The 19,309-nt window shown below is 41.9% G+C and overlaps 1 protein-coding gene and 1 long non-coding RNA gene across 7 annotated transcripts in view; one reads left to right on the forward strand and one right to left on the reverse strand.

The window, feature by feature from the left end:
* The window catches only part of Wdfy2 (WD repeat and FYVE domain containing 2), a 79,825-nt gene extending 79,457 nt beyond the window's left edge, over positions 1–368 (reverse strand). For all 6 annotated transcript variants that reach the window (XR_011715255.1, XR_011715254.1, XR_011715256.1 and 3 more), the window contains exon 1: positions 182–368. Coding sequence is in view for 1 of the 6 variants with exons in the window: in XM_071683024.1 (XP_071539125.1) it covers positions 182–342 (161 nt within the window). In the remaining 5 variants the exon portion in view is untranslated. The remainder of the gene's footprint in view (positions 1–181) is intronic.
* Positions 369–550: 182 nt separating this feature from the next.
* LOC139760137 (uncharacterized) lies at positions 551–18,459 on the forward strand. The gene is made up of 4 exons (XR_011715259.1): positions 551–598; positions 12,403–12,580; positions 17,315–17,561; positions 17,733–18,459. It is a non-coding gene; the product is annotated as an uncharacterized lncRNA (long non-coding RNA).
* The last annotated feature ends 850 nt before the right edge of the window (positions 18,460–19,309 follow it).

Genomic DNA, 19,309 nt, shown 5'->3' on the forward strand with positions numbered 1-19,309 from the left:
CACCTAAAGCCAATCTATGTGTCCTGACTTGTCGTGCATCTCATCTATCAATTATCATATCTATCTATAAAAAGAGATGTAATCAAGTAAATAAATCAATATTATTCTAGAGCTCCTTACCAGACAATATTGTGCGATCTCATACTTTCAATACAAAAATGTGCGAGATGAGACAACTCACTTGTCATCACTAATGGAGATTACACCGATTCCGTCTTTTAGCAGGATAGCAGAGTTCACATCATCTCCACTGCCATCTATTTTCGACACCAGCACAGGCTTGTCAGTGCTGGTTAACTTGGTAGGATGAGAGCTCCGGATAGGCTTGATTTCAGCAGCCATTTCTCCTGATCATATGATTGGGATATCAACAATGAGCATGAAGGAATCTTTTTGTGGAAATAATTGTTTAACTCTACGTATGTATCCGTAATATCTAACTCTCTTTTTTAAATTGTTGTATATTTATATATGTCTTAAATGCATACCATCGAAGTCATAAAAGTAAAACTTTCGTTCACTTGATTCTCCGTTTTTCGTTTCTCGATGATGGTATCTAACTGTACAACGATGCAACAGCGATATTCTGATGAGTAATGTAAGTCTTGGCACTTTCTTTGGTATGATGCTCAATCTGTTATCATTTATAAATGTATAACATTATGTGAGAAGCTTCCATTAATATGTATCATCGTTATTTCATTTCTGACACCCAGTTATCCGTTGAGGCTAGAAGCGTTCACTGGGAAAGAACTGGAAGCACTTTTCATTTTCTGTTTTAGTCATTGTGTACCATACAGAGATATTATTAATTAGTGTATGCAATCCTGTGCAGATTTCTTAGAATATGTGATCGTTATTTCTCAATACATGACACCTTTTATCATTCAGTAAGTGTGAAAGCTTTTATTGAGACTGTATCATAACTTCATGTACCGTAACAGACACAGTGCGATGCAAAGTATCTCTTAACAGATGTTATTCATTAATGTGTACTTTCCTGTTAGAATTTTGTAGAATGTACTTAATTATTTCGTAGTATATGGCATTCTCTTTTATATTTTTTTTAACGATGCAGCCATTCACTAAACGTAACTTTAAACATTTAATTTATATTGACGAGGCTACAAGCATTTACTAATCGTAAATTTAAACATTTCATTTACTATCAAACGTACGAGGTTACAATAAATTAGTATACATAGTAAACAGGAAAAAACAAATTAATTTACGTCGGAAAAAACAAAATATATATAGAAAACAGGGAAAAGAAAAGGTTGTAAAAGGACTCGGCTTCCGAAGACTGAACACTAATATTACAGAAAAATGTTTGCTTAAACTTTTTGCCTTTGACCAACATATGTGGAGGGTCATCCCGATAAAATCTTATCCTTTTATAATTCTTTTATATATGTGTGGACTAATTGAATCGGGTTGATTACCCCGATTCAGTCCGAATTCTTCCCATTTCGCATGTCTAACGCGACTGACGCAATCGGTTATTGATTATACTCTTGATTACTAAATGGTCCATAAATATTTAACCGTATGCTAAATATTTATGGATGCAAACCAAGGTTTGTGAGCTGAGGGAGGTTCTCTAAGGTGACAACATACGAAGGTTTGATCTCGCGCAATTGTTTTTCTCACATATATGATACCATCAGAAACACCGTTTCCGTAATGAAGAAGAAGGTAGCATTAAGTCTAACAAACACAAAAAAAGAGGCGAATTCACATGAGACTTTCTAAATAAAGTTTGTTACATTTTTGGTGAAGTCAGAGTCACGTGTGTACAATACGTGTAGACGTGACGCTTACCCGTTGCCAGCTTGGGTAATGTTTAGCAAGCAGTGCCAACCTCGCAATCTTTCTTCATCAAGGACATGCAATTGCGACACCTCCATTTGGATTTTTAATCCTCCAACCCACCAAGCCACTCTGATTAAGCTTTGCGAGAGAAAATCCTCATTGTTCACTCAAAACTTTTATCAGAATATTACAGAAGTATTTAAACCGAGGGAAACACCATCTTGCTTTCAGGTGGTCTGATTTTTTTTTATGTTAGCCTTGGTAGTATAGCAGATATGATATGAAATTCAGACCCCAGAGTCTTCAGAGAAGGACTACTAATTTAAGTCATTTGTCCTGACAGGCAGATAATATTGAGAATTTAGATAAGGAGGGGAAAAGACGTCTGTTATGAAAATTAGTACTGGGGCCCTAAGATATATCTCTCAGGCCTTGGTTCAAACTGTCCAAGGGGATAAGGTGAGTCCCAATCGATCAAGACAGTTAAATGTACCCACTAACCAAACAGGTTTTCTCGACGGATGGTGAAACACTTGAGTTCCCCGAAATCTCCGTTTTCTAAATCCCAACCTCCAAAGAGTTTTTGAGCTTTACAAATAATTTGCTGCCTGAATGATATTTTAGTGAAGGATTGCCGATGTATTGAAGGACTGCCGATGATTGCCAAATGCAGGCCACCTCAGGTAATCCTCACACACTAAGAATTTAACACCATAAACTTGCAGTAGTCTGAAGAATAACGAATACAGGCTACCATGCTATCCAATAGGTTGAGAAACACGTCCACATTTCCAAAACTCTTAGAAGATAAAGGAATAAGGATTGAATTATTCTAACTGGGAAGATTATTTAAAAAGAAAATTTATTCTAGTTAATACTCATGAATTATAAGCAATTTTCAGTATTCACTTCTTCCTTAGGTGTCCTAGATAACAAAACAATCATGTGTCAATCAATAGTTAAACCATCCTACTCAATCATGAAATTCCAAAGAATTATCATGTCCTAGTCTGTTCGGTGAGACATCTTTAAATGCTCATTAAATCAATGTCCGCCAGCTGATGAAACTAACCTAATTACCAAAGTTTAGAATGAACTAGCACTGCAAATGACATATGACGCGTTCGGTAATGACTAGGCTGGTGGCATTATCATACCGATCACACATGTGCCCATCAGCGGAACTTGTTGAAGGACTCATTAAAGCGATGAACAGGTAGGAAGATGTGGGTAACAAAGTTGATTGAGACTTTGATGTTAATCTAATTAATTACCATAAGATATTCTATACTTGTCATACCAAGTACAAACGCATAAAACCAAAAACTGAAGTTCTTGAAACAAATACTTCAAACATAGTGTAATATAAGTGAGTTGCGAGAACAACACGAATATTTCTGAAACTCGTAGGTAAAAGCGTCTCAAGTAATCTGGTCTTCCAAGGCACAAATTCGCATACTCGATCACGCGACATATAATACGCTATTGATATTTAAGTGCAACTCAAACTATATTAATGTTCAAATGAAATGAGTAAGAGCTCTGTATTCCGTCATCTTTCTTGGTTGGATACGGGTAGCATTTTGATGCACGTCTGTTGTAGACGCTTCCCAGAATGCATTCTTGAACTTCACTGTGACGCAGGGCCGAAAAAAATAATGCTTGCCACATCTACCACGCAGTTCACACTGTCCGAGTCTCAGTGGAGGGAGTCTCCCAGGCATATACGTAAACGAAGATGTTTATAACTGTAATGTATCATTTGCCTTGCGTTCTTTTCTGCATGTACACGATAAGTAACCTCTTTGATTGTACATTAGGACTTATAGCAAGTAAGTGAATTTCCCCCGTAAATACCTGTCTTCCTTCCTCCCTTCGCTCACAATATTTTCCTAGAGTTTATGGACTGTCTGGGAAGGCTAGCATTCCAGAGTTGTCGCAGGGAACGGTATCACCTCTCTCTGCCTGCGTTATCTCCGTTATGACTTCAGACCATCATAAAGGTCGCTTTCCTCTCACAAGTGATAATGTCACGCCTGGCGTGGGCCATGTTAGAACAGCAATCATTGTTTACGTTTATCAGAGTGCAGGATGGTGTGTAGTTTGACGAATATTATGTAAAGGATTTTGTACCACGATGCACTTCAAAGGGAGTTAATATGATATGGAGCTCTGTCGCATTCGTTCAGTAGGTGATGGAGACTTAAAGTCAAGTGTGGCGTTTAAGGAATGTAAGAACTTAGAGAATAAAAGATTAGGTTATTTTAGCATGGGCAAAGGTGCGAAGCTCCTGCTGGTGCAGGAGCAGAACGTGCAGCAGTCTCTCGTAGTGCCTCTGCAGGAGGGTGGAGTTGCTAAATTACCGTGCTGCTGTTGCAGGAGGAATGAGACATTTGCAGAGGTCCCGAGGAGCTGCTGTAGGAGGAGTGGTCGTTGCTTAGGTACCATGATGTTGCAGGTGGGAGGAGGCGTTGTTGGGATCGCATAGTGCTGTTGCAGAAGTTGGAGGGGGGGGGGGGGAGACAAAGACCAACTGCAGGAGGCGTAGCCTATCTGATTTACTACATTGAATCGTGATCAGTTGTTGTGTTCCGGAGATAGTGTTACAGCAATCTTATCTAAGCATATCACTGATCTCCTTTTTGTCTTCCAGCCACACACAAATTAGAATTACCCAAACCTTCTTATATGTATCTGGGATTTGAAGGTATCCATAGCGAGAGAGACATGACTATAGAGGTTTGATGAAATGAGAAGAGATGGTGAAAACCTTACATATGATGAAGTAGGACAGAGCGGCTGGATAGGATAGAATTGCAATTGATTTTTTTTTCTAGAAAAGAGGCACCATAGTTGTTGATTGGTTAGTCAGGATTTTCTGTGCATCCATGGCTCATTGCAAGGTGCCTGGGGATTGGCGTAATGCTTGTATAAAGTCAATGTATAAAGTTAAGGGGCATTAGAATGAATGATCGAATTACAGAGGTATCGGTTTGTTGAGTGTACCTGATAGGTTGAATGGAAGAGGAGTGATTAGGTGGATGATGGCATCCAAAAAGAATCAGAATGGGGAGGAACAATGTAGCTTCTGGATTGGCAGAGGATATGTGGATCAGGTGCTTACTTGAAGAATCTGTATGAGAAATTCTTAAATGAAGAGAAGATTTGTATGTGGCATTTATGGATTTAAAGAAACATAATTAGGGATAATAAAGATGCTTTGTGGAAGGTGTTACGAATATATGGTGTTGGAGGAAAGCTTAAAGTGAGGAGTTATAATCGAGAAAGAAAGGCGCATGCTCGAATAGGAAGTGGGGGGGGGGTGAGTGGTGCTAGGGAGAGGGGGGTTTACAGCAACGATATGTGATGTCACCATGACTGTTTAATCTATTTACGGATGCGGTGTCGAGGGTGGTAAATCGGAGGGTCTTGGAGAGAGTTGTGGGTCTGGAGTTTGTTGGGATGGGGGACCTGGGAGGTGCATCAGTTACTGTTTACTGATGATACAACTCTGGTGGCCATTAAAATGAGAATTTGCTGAATCTGGTGTCTGAGTCCGGGAGAATGTATGAGCGGAGAAAGTTGGGATGTAATGTACATAAAAGTAAGGCTATAAAGTTTATCAGAGGAGAGAGGATGACGGTAGGAGTGTGAGTTTGAATGGAGAGAACTTTGAGAAAGTAGTGATTTTAGACACCTACGAGTAGATTTGACAGTGGACCTATCCATAGGAGGCGAAGTAAGCCATAGGGTGGGTAAAAAGGATAAGATCCTGCGTGCATTGAGGAGTGTATGGAAAGAGGGTAAAGATGGTTGTTTATGTTGGTTTAGTAATCCTAACGGTGTTGCATGAAGGCGAGACGTGGACCACGGATGAAAAAGTACGTTAGAGGATGGATGTGTTGGAAATCAAATGCTTGAGGACATCATGTTGTGTGAGGGGGTGTGGGGGTTGATTAAGAAATGATAGTGTTGGAGGAAAGTGTTGTCATAACGAGAGTATACTTGAAAGAGCTCAAATAGAGTTTTCTGGTATTATCTTGACATATAGAGAGGATGAGTGAGGACAGGCCGACTAAGAATGTATACGTGTCAGAATTCGAGGAAGTAAGTAGAAGGTGGAGATCGAGGACAATATGGAAGAATGGAGTGAAAGATGCTTCGAGTGATTGGGGCCTGAATATGAAGCAGTGTGGGATACAGGGGCGATGCACTGTCAGTAGTCTGAACCAAGACATATGAACCGATGATGAAACCATGGAAGGATCTGTGAATTTGGATGTGGATAGGGCGCTTTGATTTTGGTGCATTTCACAGCTAGAGAGTGGATGTGAACAATTGATGCCGTTCGTTTTTTATCCGTTCCTGACACTAACTCCCAATGTGGGGGAAGGCAAAGTATGATATATATATATATATATATATATACATATATATATATATATATATATATATTTCAAAACACCCTCTTCTGCTTTCTCAACCACGCTCTTTTTATTTCCACACATCTCTCTTACCCTTACGTTACTTACTCGATCAAACCACCTCACACCACACATTGTCCTCAAACATCTCATTTCCAGCACATCCATCCTCCTGCGCACAACTCTATCCATAGCCCACGCCTCGCAACTATACAACATTGTTGGAACCACTATTCCTTCAAACATACCCATTTTTGCTTTCCGAGATAATGTTCTCGACTTCCACACATTTTTCAAGGCTCCCAAAATTTTCGCCCCCTCCCCCACCCTATGATCCACTTCCGCTTCCATGGTTCCATCCGCTGACAGATCCACTCCCAGATATCTAAAACACTTCACTTCCTCCAGTTTTTCTCCATTCAAACTCACCTCCCAATTGACTTGACCCTCAACCCTACTGTACCTAATAACCTTGCTCTTATTCACATTTACTCTTAACTTTCTTCTTCCACACACTTTACCAAACTCAGTCACCAGCTTCTGCAGTTTCTCACATGAATCAGCCACCAGCGCTGTATCATCAGCGAACAACAACTGACTCACTTCCCAAGCTCTCTCATCCCCAACAGACTTCATACTTGCCCCTCTTTCCAGGACTCTTGCATTTACCTCCCTAACAACCCCATCCATAAACAAATTAAACAACCATGGAGACATCACACACCCCTGCCGCAAACCTACATTCACTGAGAACCAATCACTTTCCTCTCTTCCTACACGTACACATGCCTTACATCCTCGAAAAAAACTTTTCACTGCTTCTAACAACTTGCCTCCCACACCATATATTCTTAATACCTTCCACAGAGCATCTCTATCAACTCTATCATATGCCTTCTCCAGATCCATAAATGCTACATACAAATCCATTTGCTTTTCTAAGTATTTCTCACATACATTCTTCAAAGCAAACACCTGATGGGCACATGGAGAGAATGAGTGAGGAAAGATTGACCAAGAGGATATATGTGTCGGAGGTGGAGGGAACGAGGAGAAGAGGGAGACCAAATTGGAGGTGGAAAGATGGAGTGAAAAAGATTTTGTGTGATCGGGGCCTGAACATGCAGGAGGGTGAAAGGAGGGCAAGGAATAGAGTGAATTGGAGCGATGTGGTATACAGGGTTTGACGTGCTGTCAGTGGATTGAATCAAGGCATGTGAAGCGTCTGGGGTAAACCATGGAAAGCTGTGTAGGTATGTATATTTGCGTGTGTGGACGTGTGTATGTACATGTGTATGGGGGGGGGGGGGGTTGGGCCATTTCTTTCGTCTGTTTCCTTGCGCTACCTCGCAAACGCGGGAGACAGCGACAAAAAAAAAAAAAAAATATATATATATATATATATATATATATATATATATATATATATATATATATATATGTATATATATACATATATATATATATATATATATATATATATATATATATATATATATATATACACACACACACACACACACACACACACACACACACACACACACACACAGCTTACAGCTGGTAAAGCGTCATTATTGTCACCAAAGACTTGCATTTGTTCCATAAGTCCCTTATCTTCAATCAGTCACTTTATATTCGGATGTTGCTCCATCAGTACGCCCTCGAGTGTTTTGTTACGATACTGCCACGTCTGTGACACATATGTTCGTTTCTATGACGGTCCTTCCATAAAGCAATGGACTCCAACACTATTTACACGTCTCCATCTCTTAAAAGGTGGTTCTGGATTCACAGGTTCGTGGTGATGTCACCGTACCCTATACAGTGGGCTGTAGTTTAAGTATCTATACAAGCCTAGCTTTTATCTTTGATCCTCGTGTTCCGTCGAAGGGTTGTGTGGATCGGCACAGGTTGTGTGTGTGTGTGTGTGTGTGTGTATGGTTGAGGCTTCATGCTGTGCCTGTACTGTCATATCTGTCAGGTGTGAGATCACCTCTGGGTTTATCACCACTCCCGCTTCCTGTCCTGATGTGTTCAACGAAGCCGTCATAGCATTTAGTACTTCTTTCTCTTTGCCACTCATGTATCAACAGCTATAGATATTGTGGACGCAGCATATCTCTTCTGGGCTTCCGTTTTCTAGAAGAGACAGACTCTGCATGATAATTTTTTTTTCGGTCCTTTTCCTCATACGGTCCAATCCCTTCCTCGTCCTCAGAGTTGTCCAGGTCTTGGAGAGGATTGTTCTTTTCAACCTTCCATTTCCTGTTCCTGACCCGACTCTTCCTGGGCGCCGTTTTGATAGTGTCCCATCAGGGACACACTACTGGCTTCACTGACAATAGATGAATCCAACCCCATTCCAAGACATATTTCTCTAAAGTATTTACTGTACTGTCAGCTATCTCCAGAGATATTACCTCGACCCCAGAACATTTGCAGAAGCTCCTGTAAATCTCTCTCTCTCTCTCTCTCTCTCTCTCTCTCTCTCTCTCTCTCTCTCTCTCTCTCTCTCTCTCTCTCTCTCTCTCTCTCTCTCCCTTGCCACCATCGAAGGCACTTACGGAGTCACAGGTTGTAAAGACGTAAACCACAGTGCTTTAAATGACGACGATGGTAAGTTGGCAATTTCCAGGTCAGTGGTCCGAGATTTCAATGTATATATATATATATATATATATATATATATATATATATATATATATATATATATATATATATATACATATATATATATGTATATATATATATACATATATATATATATATATATATATATATATATATATATATATATATATATATATATATATATATATATAGGGTTGACGGTCAAGTCAATTGGGAGGTAAGTTTGAATGGAGAAAAACTGGAGGAAGTAAAGTGTTTTAGATATCTGGGAGTGGATCTGGCAGCGGATGGAACCATGGAAGCTGAAGTGGATCATAGGGTGGGGGAGGGGGCGAAAATCCTGGGAGCCTTGAAGAATGTGTGGAAGTCGAGAACATTATCTCGGAAAGCAAAAATGGGTATGTTTGAAGGAATAGTGGTTCCAACAATGTTGTATGGTTGCGAGGCGTGGGCTATGGATAGAGTTGTGCGCAGGAGGATGGATGTGCTGGAAATGAGATGTTTGAGGACAATGTGTGGTGTGAGGTGGTTTGATCGAGTAAGTAACGTAAGGGTAAGAGAGATGTGTGGAAATAAAAAGAGCGTGGTTGAGAGAGCAGAAGAGGGTGTTTTGAAATGTTTTGGGCACATGGAGAGAATGAGTGAGGAAAGATTGACCAAGAGGATATATGTGTCGGAGGTGGAGGGAACGAGGAGAAGTGGGAGACCAAATTGGAGGTGGAAAAATGGAGTGAAATTTTGTGTGATCGGGGCCTGAACATGCAGGAGGGTGAAAGGAGGGCAAGGAATAGAGTGAATTGGATCGATGTGGTATACCGGGGTTGACGTGCTGTCAGTGGATTGAATCAGGGCATGTGAAGCGTGTGGTGTAAACCATGGAAAGCTGTGTAGGTATGTATATTTGCGTGTGTGGACGTATGTATATACATGTGTATGGGGGTGGGTTGGGCCATTTCTTTCGTCTGTTTCCTTGCGCTACCTCGCAAACGCAGGAGATAGCAACAATGCAAAAAAAAAAAAAAAAAAAAAAATATATATATATATATATATATATATATATATATATATATATATATATATATGGTCTGAATTATGTACATGTGTATATATGTATATGTCTGTGTGTATATATATGTATACGTTGAGATGTATAGGTATGTATATTTGCGTGTGTGGACGTGTATGTATATACATGTGTGTATGTGGGTGGGTTGGGCCAGTCTTTCGTCTGTTTCCTTGCGCTACCTCGCTAACGCGGGAGACAACGACAAAGCAAAGTAAACAAATAAATAATGAATATATATATAATGGGAAATAAGCTCGATGGCAGCGTTCGTGTCTGGACCTTTAATTATATTGTTTCGCTGGATAGTGTCAGCATATTTGGCATGGAGGAGTAGCAGCTTATATGCCTCTTCATGGTCACAACACCAACTCGGGAACATGATGTAGGGTGTTTGTTCTCATTGTCATCCAGGTATGTGCCATGTACTACGACGGTATTCAGCCTGTTACAGGTACTGCCATAACAAGCCGTTTCCCAGTGTGACCACCCACCCGTGAGGAATATTTTTTTTTTTCCCCGTTCTTTCCGTAAATACGAATCACTTGAGATCCCCGTAGGAACCTTGTGTTTCTCTCTCTGCACTGTTGATAAATGTTGGTCATGTATTGCAACAGTCCGAATGAGGACTGACTACACTTTGGTTTACTTTCACTCGTTGTTCGGTTACATTTTGTTCTTCTTTTGTCACACTAACCTGGCGTAACTCCGCCTGTTACTACATTTACCCCCCCCCCCCCTTTCTTCCTGTCATTGAATATCTTCGTTTCTTTGTTTTCGTTCTAGACACACTTTTGGTGCTTAAACAACTGCTCTTTGTATCGTTCTTTCTCGTATTGTTGCGAAGAAAGTTACTTTACACTTTCATTTTGCAGTTCCATCTGTTCACGAGGTTCTAAATTAACGCTGTTGTGCTGTTTCTGTTGAACTAAAGACGTTGTCAATTATCAATTTTAGTTCCATAAAATACCGATTCATACAATTAAAACAGGATACTGATGATAGAAAATATTTGCATATAGGAGAAGGTTAGACAAAGAAATATACACAAAAATGTTATTCAGTAAGATCACCACCTCTCGTGCATCAATCCCTTCATTAAATTCTTTATAGGATAGGATGAAGGCTGTCGACTGATCCCTTGCCGACACACTCCTTTGAGCAGCTTTGCTGGGATGAGCAATTGCTTCGCTTGACTCCCCGCTACAGACAGTGGATGGCGCTCTTTATTTTCCATTAGTTACCGACATTTTCACGGGCAAGACATGCCCCAGTCATAGACATCTTGGGTGAATGAAATGTAGAAGAAGAAAAAGAAAGAAGAAATTAATGAAAGCTCCCCTGGTGTCTGTAAGGTGTAACTTTCTTCTGCAAATGACACAGAAATGTAGACTACGCGTTGGCGAGGCTGCGGAACACAAATCCTACATGGTGAATGCATATGGCCTTAGAATTATCCTTAACAACTAAAGAAATTGTCGAAGGTTTTTCAACTGGTGTATGTATAACCCGACGGCCCTTAAATGACCTAACACTTGATAGGCCTATTGCCCAGCTAACCAACCGCGTTAGTTGTAGTGTTGACGTTATTGTCTAACGTTATATACTACGTACTGTCCACTATTCAAGCAAGTATCCTTATTGCCTGTGAATGACCTGGTCTGAAATGTATCATTCCTATCGGGAAAATGGTTTCCTCCCAATGGGAAAACCACTTTCAGAGACCATGTGTACCGATTACACCTAGTTTGATGGGCAACTGGCCATCACATATATACTACATCACACATCGATCCTGGATCCGTAAATTTACTTGTGTTGCTGCCAAGCCTGTAGAAAAATATACGTTGATACAAGATCTAATTAAAGGAAATCGTTACTTCTAATTATCTGTTATCAAAGTGCCACTAATAGTGCAAATAACTTTCGCAATATTATTCATAATTGCGAAGTTTCCCTTTATAACGGAAGAAGCAGATCTTTTAACTTTTAGGACTGCAACTTATTCACTGATGTCTATTACATCTAAGACATTAATTTCAAAGTAGATGGGTTTTAATGCTCTAAATCATAGTGCTGCTAAGAAACGATATCCATAGCGCATTTGTAGGAAACTGTAAAGAATGAGCGAGTGATGTTTGTTTATCAGTCAAAGGAGAATCGTAGGTGAGCGAGTGGTTTGTTTATAAAGTCAAAGGAGATTCGTAGTAGAATGGGAAGTAGGAACCAAACAGCAGTAAGTTGCTTTGGAAGAGTTACGTTTCTTATTACCTAATGACTTCTCTCTGTATTTACTAATTGCCTTGGAAGAGTTGCGCTTCTTATTACCTAATGACTTCTCTCTGTATTTACTAACTGTACCGTCAATTGCCCTGTGTTCCCTATAAACAATGGAAGGATTGTTCAGATCAGTCTGTCACTCATTACTGGTAACAAAAAGTGACAAATTGAATTTCTTAATCCAAATAGAGTTCGTGTCCTGGGAAGAAGAAAGTGATTTGGGTTGGCCTGCAAGACAAAGAGATATACATACTGGATGGAGATTATGGCGGATCGGATCCTGAGACCAGAGAAGGTAGTTTAAACTTGAGTGTCGGCGTCGTCAACTGCTGGACAGCCACCCCGATGACTACTCATTTATATACAGGTAATACTTTAAATGATCAGGTGCATGACGAGTGAAACAGGTCTTTGTAAGTAGATATTCATTAGGCTGTGGGTCATTTCCGTTGTAGGAACCTTTTAATTTAAGTTCATTTTGGTATGATGGCATTGCATGACGGGCTGAGGGAAGTAGAAGGGCGATCGCACCTGGGCAAGAGGCTACGGCGGCCTGAGTTGTCAAAAGAAATTTGAGTGTTGCTAAATCCACCCTGAAATGTCGCTAAAAAGCCGCCAGACTTGTTGAAAATGTCGCCATATGGAAAACTAGAACCACATTCACCAGTGGTGTCTTCCAGGAGTTTGACGCCGAACACCGTCTCGCCCCTCATATTTGACTAAGTTATGATTCAGTGAAGTGTTTATGTTTAAAATACATTATCTGTAATAACCTCATGTTGAACTTATTTTTTTTTATATATATACTGCTGACCAGTCTCGTGCGTATGAGTATTATGTATTTTAATGTTTGGCTACGCACCAGTAAAAGTCATGATGATTGATGGAAAGTCGAATCCTGTCATTTTCAAGAGCCCTTCTACCCCACTTGGGGCTATTATGGGACCATGGAATAATTGAAGGAAAATAAAGAGTTTCTCATTTTCAGGACCCCCATGAAACCATCAGGCCCTGAAGCCTGGCCTAGCTTGCTTAGCCTACTCGTATCTTAGCGTATTCTAAAACCAGCGAAAATAACCTCAACAGATGAATGTACTGGAACAGAAAATTGTTAGTTCATTTTAGGGAATAAGACAACTGATTTTTGTTTAAAGGTTTCGCCAATTAAGTGTGAACTTGCCGCATCATGGTTGATCAAATGCTGTGCGTTACAGTCCTGACCAATCATATTATACGTTGGACTACGTAATCGAATTCCTTCTCTACGAGGAATGGTTCCCGTATGACGGAAAACAATGAATAGTGAAAGTTAGGAACGGTGTTTGACCGGGCCTCATATTAGCCAAACCGTACACAAGATAACCTCTAAACATGTTGACTTTTGCTTATCAAGCACCTTAACGCGGTTTGTTGATGCAACACATTTTATATACATTACCCATCAGGTGCGCTGTCCGGAAGAAGCTTCCACCATATACTTTTTGAGTTTGTTCTTAAATTTTCAACTTATTTTCTACACTATTACCTCAGGAACAGATCCCCGGATCATTTTCAGTATTCCTGGCAACCATACAAGATGTTTATAGTCTTATGAGCGTCGTGATCATGCATTTGAAACATTTCAATCTGTTCTTTTTTGGAAGACTTGTTTATGTGTAACCATAACAGCCATTTATGTTTTAGAATTTCTTCAGTCTGTTTATTAATACGCACATTAATCTACTTAGATACTGCATACTGTCTCGTTGCGTTACAGGACACGAGACATCCCTTACGCTTCTGAGACTATACACTTTATTTGATATCATTATTCATGAATTTCTCGCAAAGTGAACAAAAATGCAGAGTCATTGAGGAGTTCAATAACAGCTCGGGTTTTGCCCGGTGAAGTTAGCTAGAGTTCTGGGTTTGCTAAGTGAAATTAGCCAGAGCTTGGGGTTTGCTAAGTTAGATTAGCTAGAGCTCAGGGTTTGCTAGATGAGGTTAGCCAGAGCTCGAGATTTGTAGGGGAGGTTAGCCAGGGCTCTGGGTTTACTAGGTGAGGTTAGCCAGAGTTTGGGGTTTGCTAGGTGAAGTTAGCCAGGACTTGGGGTTTGCTAGGTGAGGTTAGCCAAAGTTCGAGTTTTGCTAGGTGAAGTTAGCCAGAACTTGGGGTTTGCTAGGTTAGGTTAGCTAGAGCCCAGGGTTTACTAGATGAGGTTAGCCAGAGTTCGGGGTTTGCTAGGTGAGGTTAGCCAGAGTCCGGGGTTTGCAAGGTGAGGTTAGCCAGAGTTCGGGGTTTGCAAGTTGAGGTTAGTCAGAGTTCGGGGTTTGCTAGGTGAGGTTAGCCAGAGTTCGGGGTTTGCAAGGTGAGGTTAGCCAGAGCTCAGTGATTGCTACGTGAGGTTTGCCAGAGCTCGGGGTTTGCTTGATTAGGTTAGCCAGAGTTCGGGATTTGCTTAGTGAGGTTAGCCAGGGCTCTGGGTTTGCTAGGTAAGGTTTGCCAGAGCTCGAGGTTTCCTAGGTTAGGTTAGGCAGAGCTCAGGTGAACTTAATTTGGTTAATCAGTAACTTGAGGTTCTTAGGATAGGCTAGTTAGAGCTTTGTTGTCTTAGGTTAGATCAATCAGGCCACGATGTAACTAACTTAGGTTAGAAGGGCTTCTACATAAGGGGTCCACCAGGTTTGCGAACTAACATATACCCAACGTCATTTTGAAGTCTAAGCAAGATGTTGGGTTAAAACCAGTCAAGCAAGTCAACCTTTCCTGACCCCAAACCTCAAACCTCAACGTTACCCTAGTTTACCTCGTTGTACCACAGAGGTGGCGTAGTGGGAGACAAACAATACCGAAAATTAAGTAGTCGGCAAAATATCATCTAGCCCATAAGTACCGGGGAAAATAACCGCTACCTAATATTTACACTCAGGCAAATAACATGACCTGGAGCTACAATTTTTCAGCGGCTTTGCGTTACATATATTGAACGCTCGTGTTCAGGTCTTAATTTTAGGTCATTCATAGACATTTTACATGAAATATCTGGACATGTAGTTTGAGTAGATACAGTATTGTACACCGAGGTAGAAGTGCAACATTCAAAGATTCATAGAAATGTTCAAATTTGGTGTTGAACATTCACCTCGTTCTTCATTCAAGACGATCAGCAGATATTTGGAAAACTGCTGCATGTGGTAGCGCCAGGAAAAGAAGACAAAAAAAGCCACATTCGTTCACACTCAGTCTCTAGCTGTCATGTGCAATGCACCGAAACCACAACTCCCCATCCACATCCAGGCCCCACATACCTTTCCATGGTTTACCCCAGACGTTTCACATGCCCAGGTTCAGTCCGTTGACAGCACGTCGACCCCGATATACCATATCGTTCCAATTCATTCTATTCCTTGCATGCCTCTCACTCCTCCTGTATGTTCAGGCCCCGATCGTTCAAAATCTTTTTGACCATCCTTCCACCTCCAGTTTAGTCTCCCGCTTCTCCTTGTTTCTTCCATCTCCTTTGTCAGTCTTTCCTCACTCATTCTCTCCATGTGTCCAAGCCATTTCGACACACCCTCTTCTGCTTTCTTCACCCCCACTCTTTTTATTACCACACGTCTTTCTTACCCTTACATTAGTTACTCGATCAAACCACCTCACACCACATATTGTCCTCAAACATCTCATTTTCAACACATCCACCCTCCTTAGCACTACCCTATCTATAGCCCATGCCTCTCAACCATATAACACTGTTGGAACCACTATTCCTTCAAACATACCCATATTTGCTCTTCGAGATAACGTTCTCGCCTGCCAGACATTTTTCAACGCTCCCATAACCTTCGCCCCCTCCCTCACCGTGTGACTCACTTCCGCTTCCATGGTTCCATCCGCTGCTAAATCCACTTTCAGATATTTAAAACACTTCACTTCCTCCAGTTTTTCTCCATTCAAACTTACATCCCAATTAACTTTTCCCTCAACCCTACTAAACCTAATAACCTTGCTCTTATTCACATGTACTCTCAGCTTTCTCCTTTCACTGCATAACCAGTCGTCCTTGCTGAACAGGGAGTGAGTCGTTCCTGCTTATCAGGGAGTGAGTCGTTCCTGCTTATCAGGGAGTGAGTCGTTCCTGCTTATCAGGGAGCGAGTCGTTCTTGCTTATCAGGGAGAGAGTTGTTCTTGCTTTTCAGGGAGTGAGTCTTCTTGCTTTTCAGGGAGTGAGTCCTTCTTGCTTATCAGAGAGCGAGCCGTTCCTGCTTATCAGAGAGCGAGCCATTCTTGCTTATCAGAGAGCGAGCCGTTCTTGCTTATCAGAGAGCGAGCCGTTCTTGCTTATGAGGGAGCGAGTCCTTCTTGCTTACCAGGGAGTGAGTCGTTCCTGCTTACCAGGGAGTGAGTTGTTCATGCTCATCAGGGAGCGAGTCGTTCTTGCTTATCAGGGAGCGAGCCGATCTTGCTTATCAAGGAGCGAGCTTTAAATTAAACCATGAATTTGGCATCTTGTGTCTAGTCTAGGCTAGGGTCGGCTGGCTAGGGAGCGGCAGCTTGTCTACTGGATCGCACTGAGGTAGGGTAGGGTCGGCCGGCTGGGAAGGTGCAGCTCGTCTACTGGATCGCGTTGAGGTAGGCTAGGCTCGGTTCGCCGGCGAACGGCAGCTTGTCTACTGGATCGCGCGCTGAGGTAGGCTAATGTGAATCGGAGTGACGAGAGGTTGGTGCATAGAGGTCGCATGATCACTCTCCTTGATAATGTCTTGTCCATGCGGGTGGAGAGCAGTAACCTTAACAACTTAATTTAAGTTATGAGTGTCTGTGAAAAGGAGTGGGACACGGCAGCAATAATGAAGGCTGCATAGAGAATGAGGTACCTGCATCAGAGTTTATTAGCTGCCAAATACTTCGGGTGACTATAATTGGGTATGGCTAAGCCATAATAAGAATGAAATATTATAATCATTATTGTAACCACATTTTCATACTAAAGATGTTACGTAGATTATGTAAAAGTTGTGAAATTAGGCTTATAACTTGATAATTGAAATTGAAATCTTCAATTTAGACAACCGATTGTATCCATTCCCAGTGAACATGGTTGTGTTTTATTGTTGGCAGAGAGAACAGGAGCTGCTAAGGTAACCCTCTCCAGCGAACGTGATGGGCATAAGACCTCTCCCCGTTGAGCGGCAGGCGAATATTGCACGACAAAGGAACACACCACAGAACTCCCGAGAGGAATGAACGCCTAAGGGAACAGCGCACATCCCGAGCGAAACTTAGATTCTGAAGCAGTGTTCACGGAGGTGATGTGTGTATTTAACTCTTATGGCAAGGTTCACTGATGGAGGAGGAACTGTACCAGGTAGGAAGTTAATGATTTGTTGCTGTTCAGGGACTTAGAACGCCGTAGTTATGGTAATAAGCAATTCATGTGGATACCCAAATTTTAATGATATATTGTTTATACACCACAAATGATATAAATCCTGCCGAACCAGTACAATAAACGTTAAAATCATACAGTGTTCCACAGGCACAAATGACCGAGCCATCATGAGCGAGGAGGCCTGTTCATGTCACTTTACCTACTGCATCTAGAGGAAAGTGACATTACATGGCCTAGGTGACGTTTTCCACATTGGAGGTCGCTTTACTGCAACGACTGTAGCAGTAACTGCTGGAGGAACGTTTCTTACCGTCTTTGCGGGCGAGGGGGGTTTACCTCTCCCTGCCGGGCCTGTCATATGTATTAACGACAGGTAGCCTCGTCCACACTGCTCGTGTTGTTGAACGCTGGTCCTTAGGAACAAGACACCCTACAGCTCCTGGACTAGGCCAGCAAAGGAGTTGACTTGATTGTCATTGAACACATTTGGGCAGAAATGGCGTACACCTGGCCACCAGGAGACGAGAAGTGGAGCCATCAACTACTGAACCACGTCCACGCCCATCGGGAACTGTGCAAGCTGGACAGGGTATTGAATTGTACCTAAAAGTTGGGTTTTATTTGTCTCTATAAATTGATAAGTTTATTATTGCTTAATATACATTAGTGTCAATAATAAGCAGAGGACAATGTTTACTTACACGATAGGGGGGTAAACCTTCATCGAGTCAAGGAAGGTGGTAACTCCTTCATGTGTAAGTTTGATTAGGGGGTAAGCCTTCATCGAGTCAAGGAAGGTGGTAACTCCTTCACTTGTAAGTTTGATTGGGGGTAAACCTTCTTTGAGTCAAGGAAGGTGGTAACTCCACGTGTAAGTTTGATTAGGGGGTAAACCTTCATCGAGTCAAGGAGGGTGGTAACTCCTTCACGTGTAAGTTTCATAGGGGGGTAAACCTTCGTCGAGTCGAGGCGTGAACCACCGACATAAATGATTGACATGACGGTATGTGGCAGACTGGGACCTTCCCTCTGACTTATGTCAGGATAGGAAGCATTTGGTTCCTCAGGGAGCGCTATGCTCTCAGGGTATTATTAGCCGGGAGGCCATAGTTTTGTGTCGGGGAGTGAGTTGCCGTAGCACCCTAGGGAGAGAGGGAGAGTGAGACATTAAACCCGGCGCGTGGCAGTAAGACTGTTGCGTGTTAGCGAATGACTCGCTCGTTATGTGTCATGCGTCTTCGTCTGTCTTGGAATGGTCTGCCGCCGTGTATCAGGAAGGGACGTGCCAATGCGCTAGGATATGAGGTGCAGACGCATGTCAGCTGGTGAGATGGTCGTTTGAAAGTGAACGGCTTTGATGTTAGAGGACGAGTCGGGCGTTGTTGTTTGTCATTGTTGAAAGGGAGGGGAGAGAGATAGAGAGAGAGAGAACCTCTCGTCGTGTGCCAGAGAACAACAGACCGCCGTGGTAAACTATCGTACATCGGGACATAAGCCCACGACGTGTGGTCGAATCTTAAGCCACTGACGTCCGTCAGGGAGTGAATAGCGTTCCTCCACCGTCAGATAGGAAGCTGCATTTGTGTGCCAGGGAGTTAGTGGGAACAGTGTGTCCTAGAGTGAGGTGCCAACGTGTGCTGGAGAAAGAGCCAGAGAATCTGTCAGTGTGAGCAGCCATTCTTTGCCACTGTTGTGTGTTAGGAAGTGAGCAGCGGTTTTGTGTT

The sequence above is a fragment of the Panulirus ornatus genome, chromosome 35, assembly GCF_036320965.1.
Source record: "Panulirus ornatus isolate Po-2019 chromosome 35, ASM3632096v1, whole genome shotgun sequence".
Lineage (NCBI taxonomy): Eukaryota > Metazoa > Arthropoda > Malacostraca > Decapoda > Palinuridae > Panulirus > Panulirus ornatus.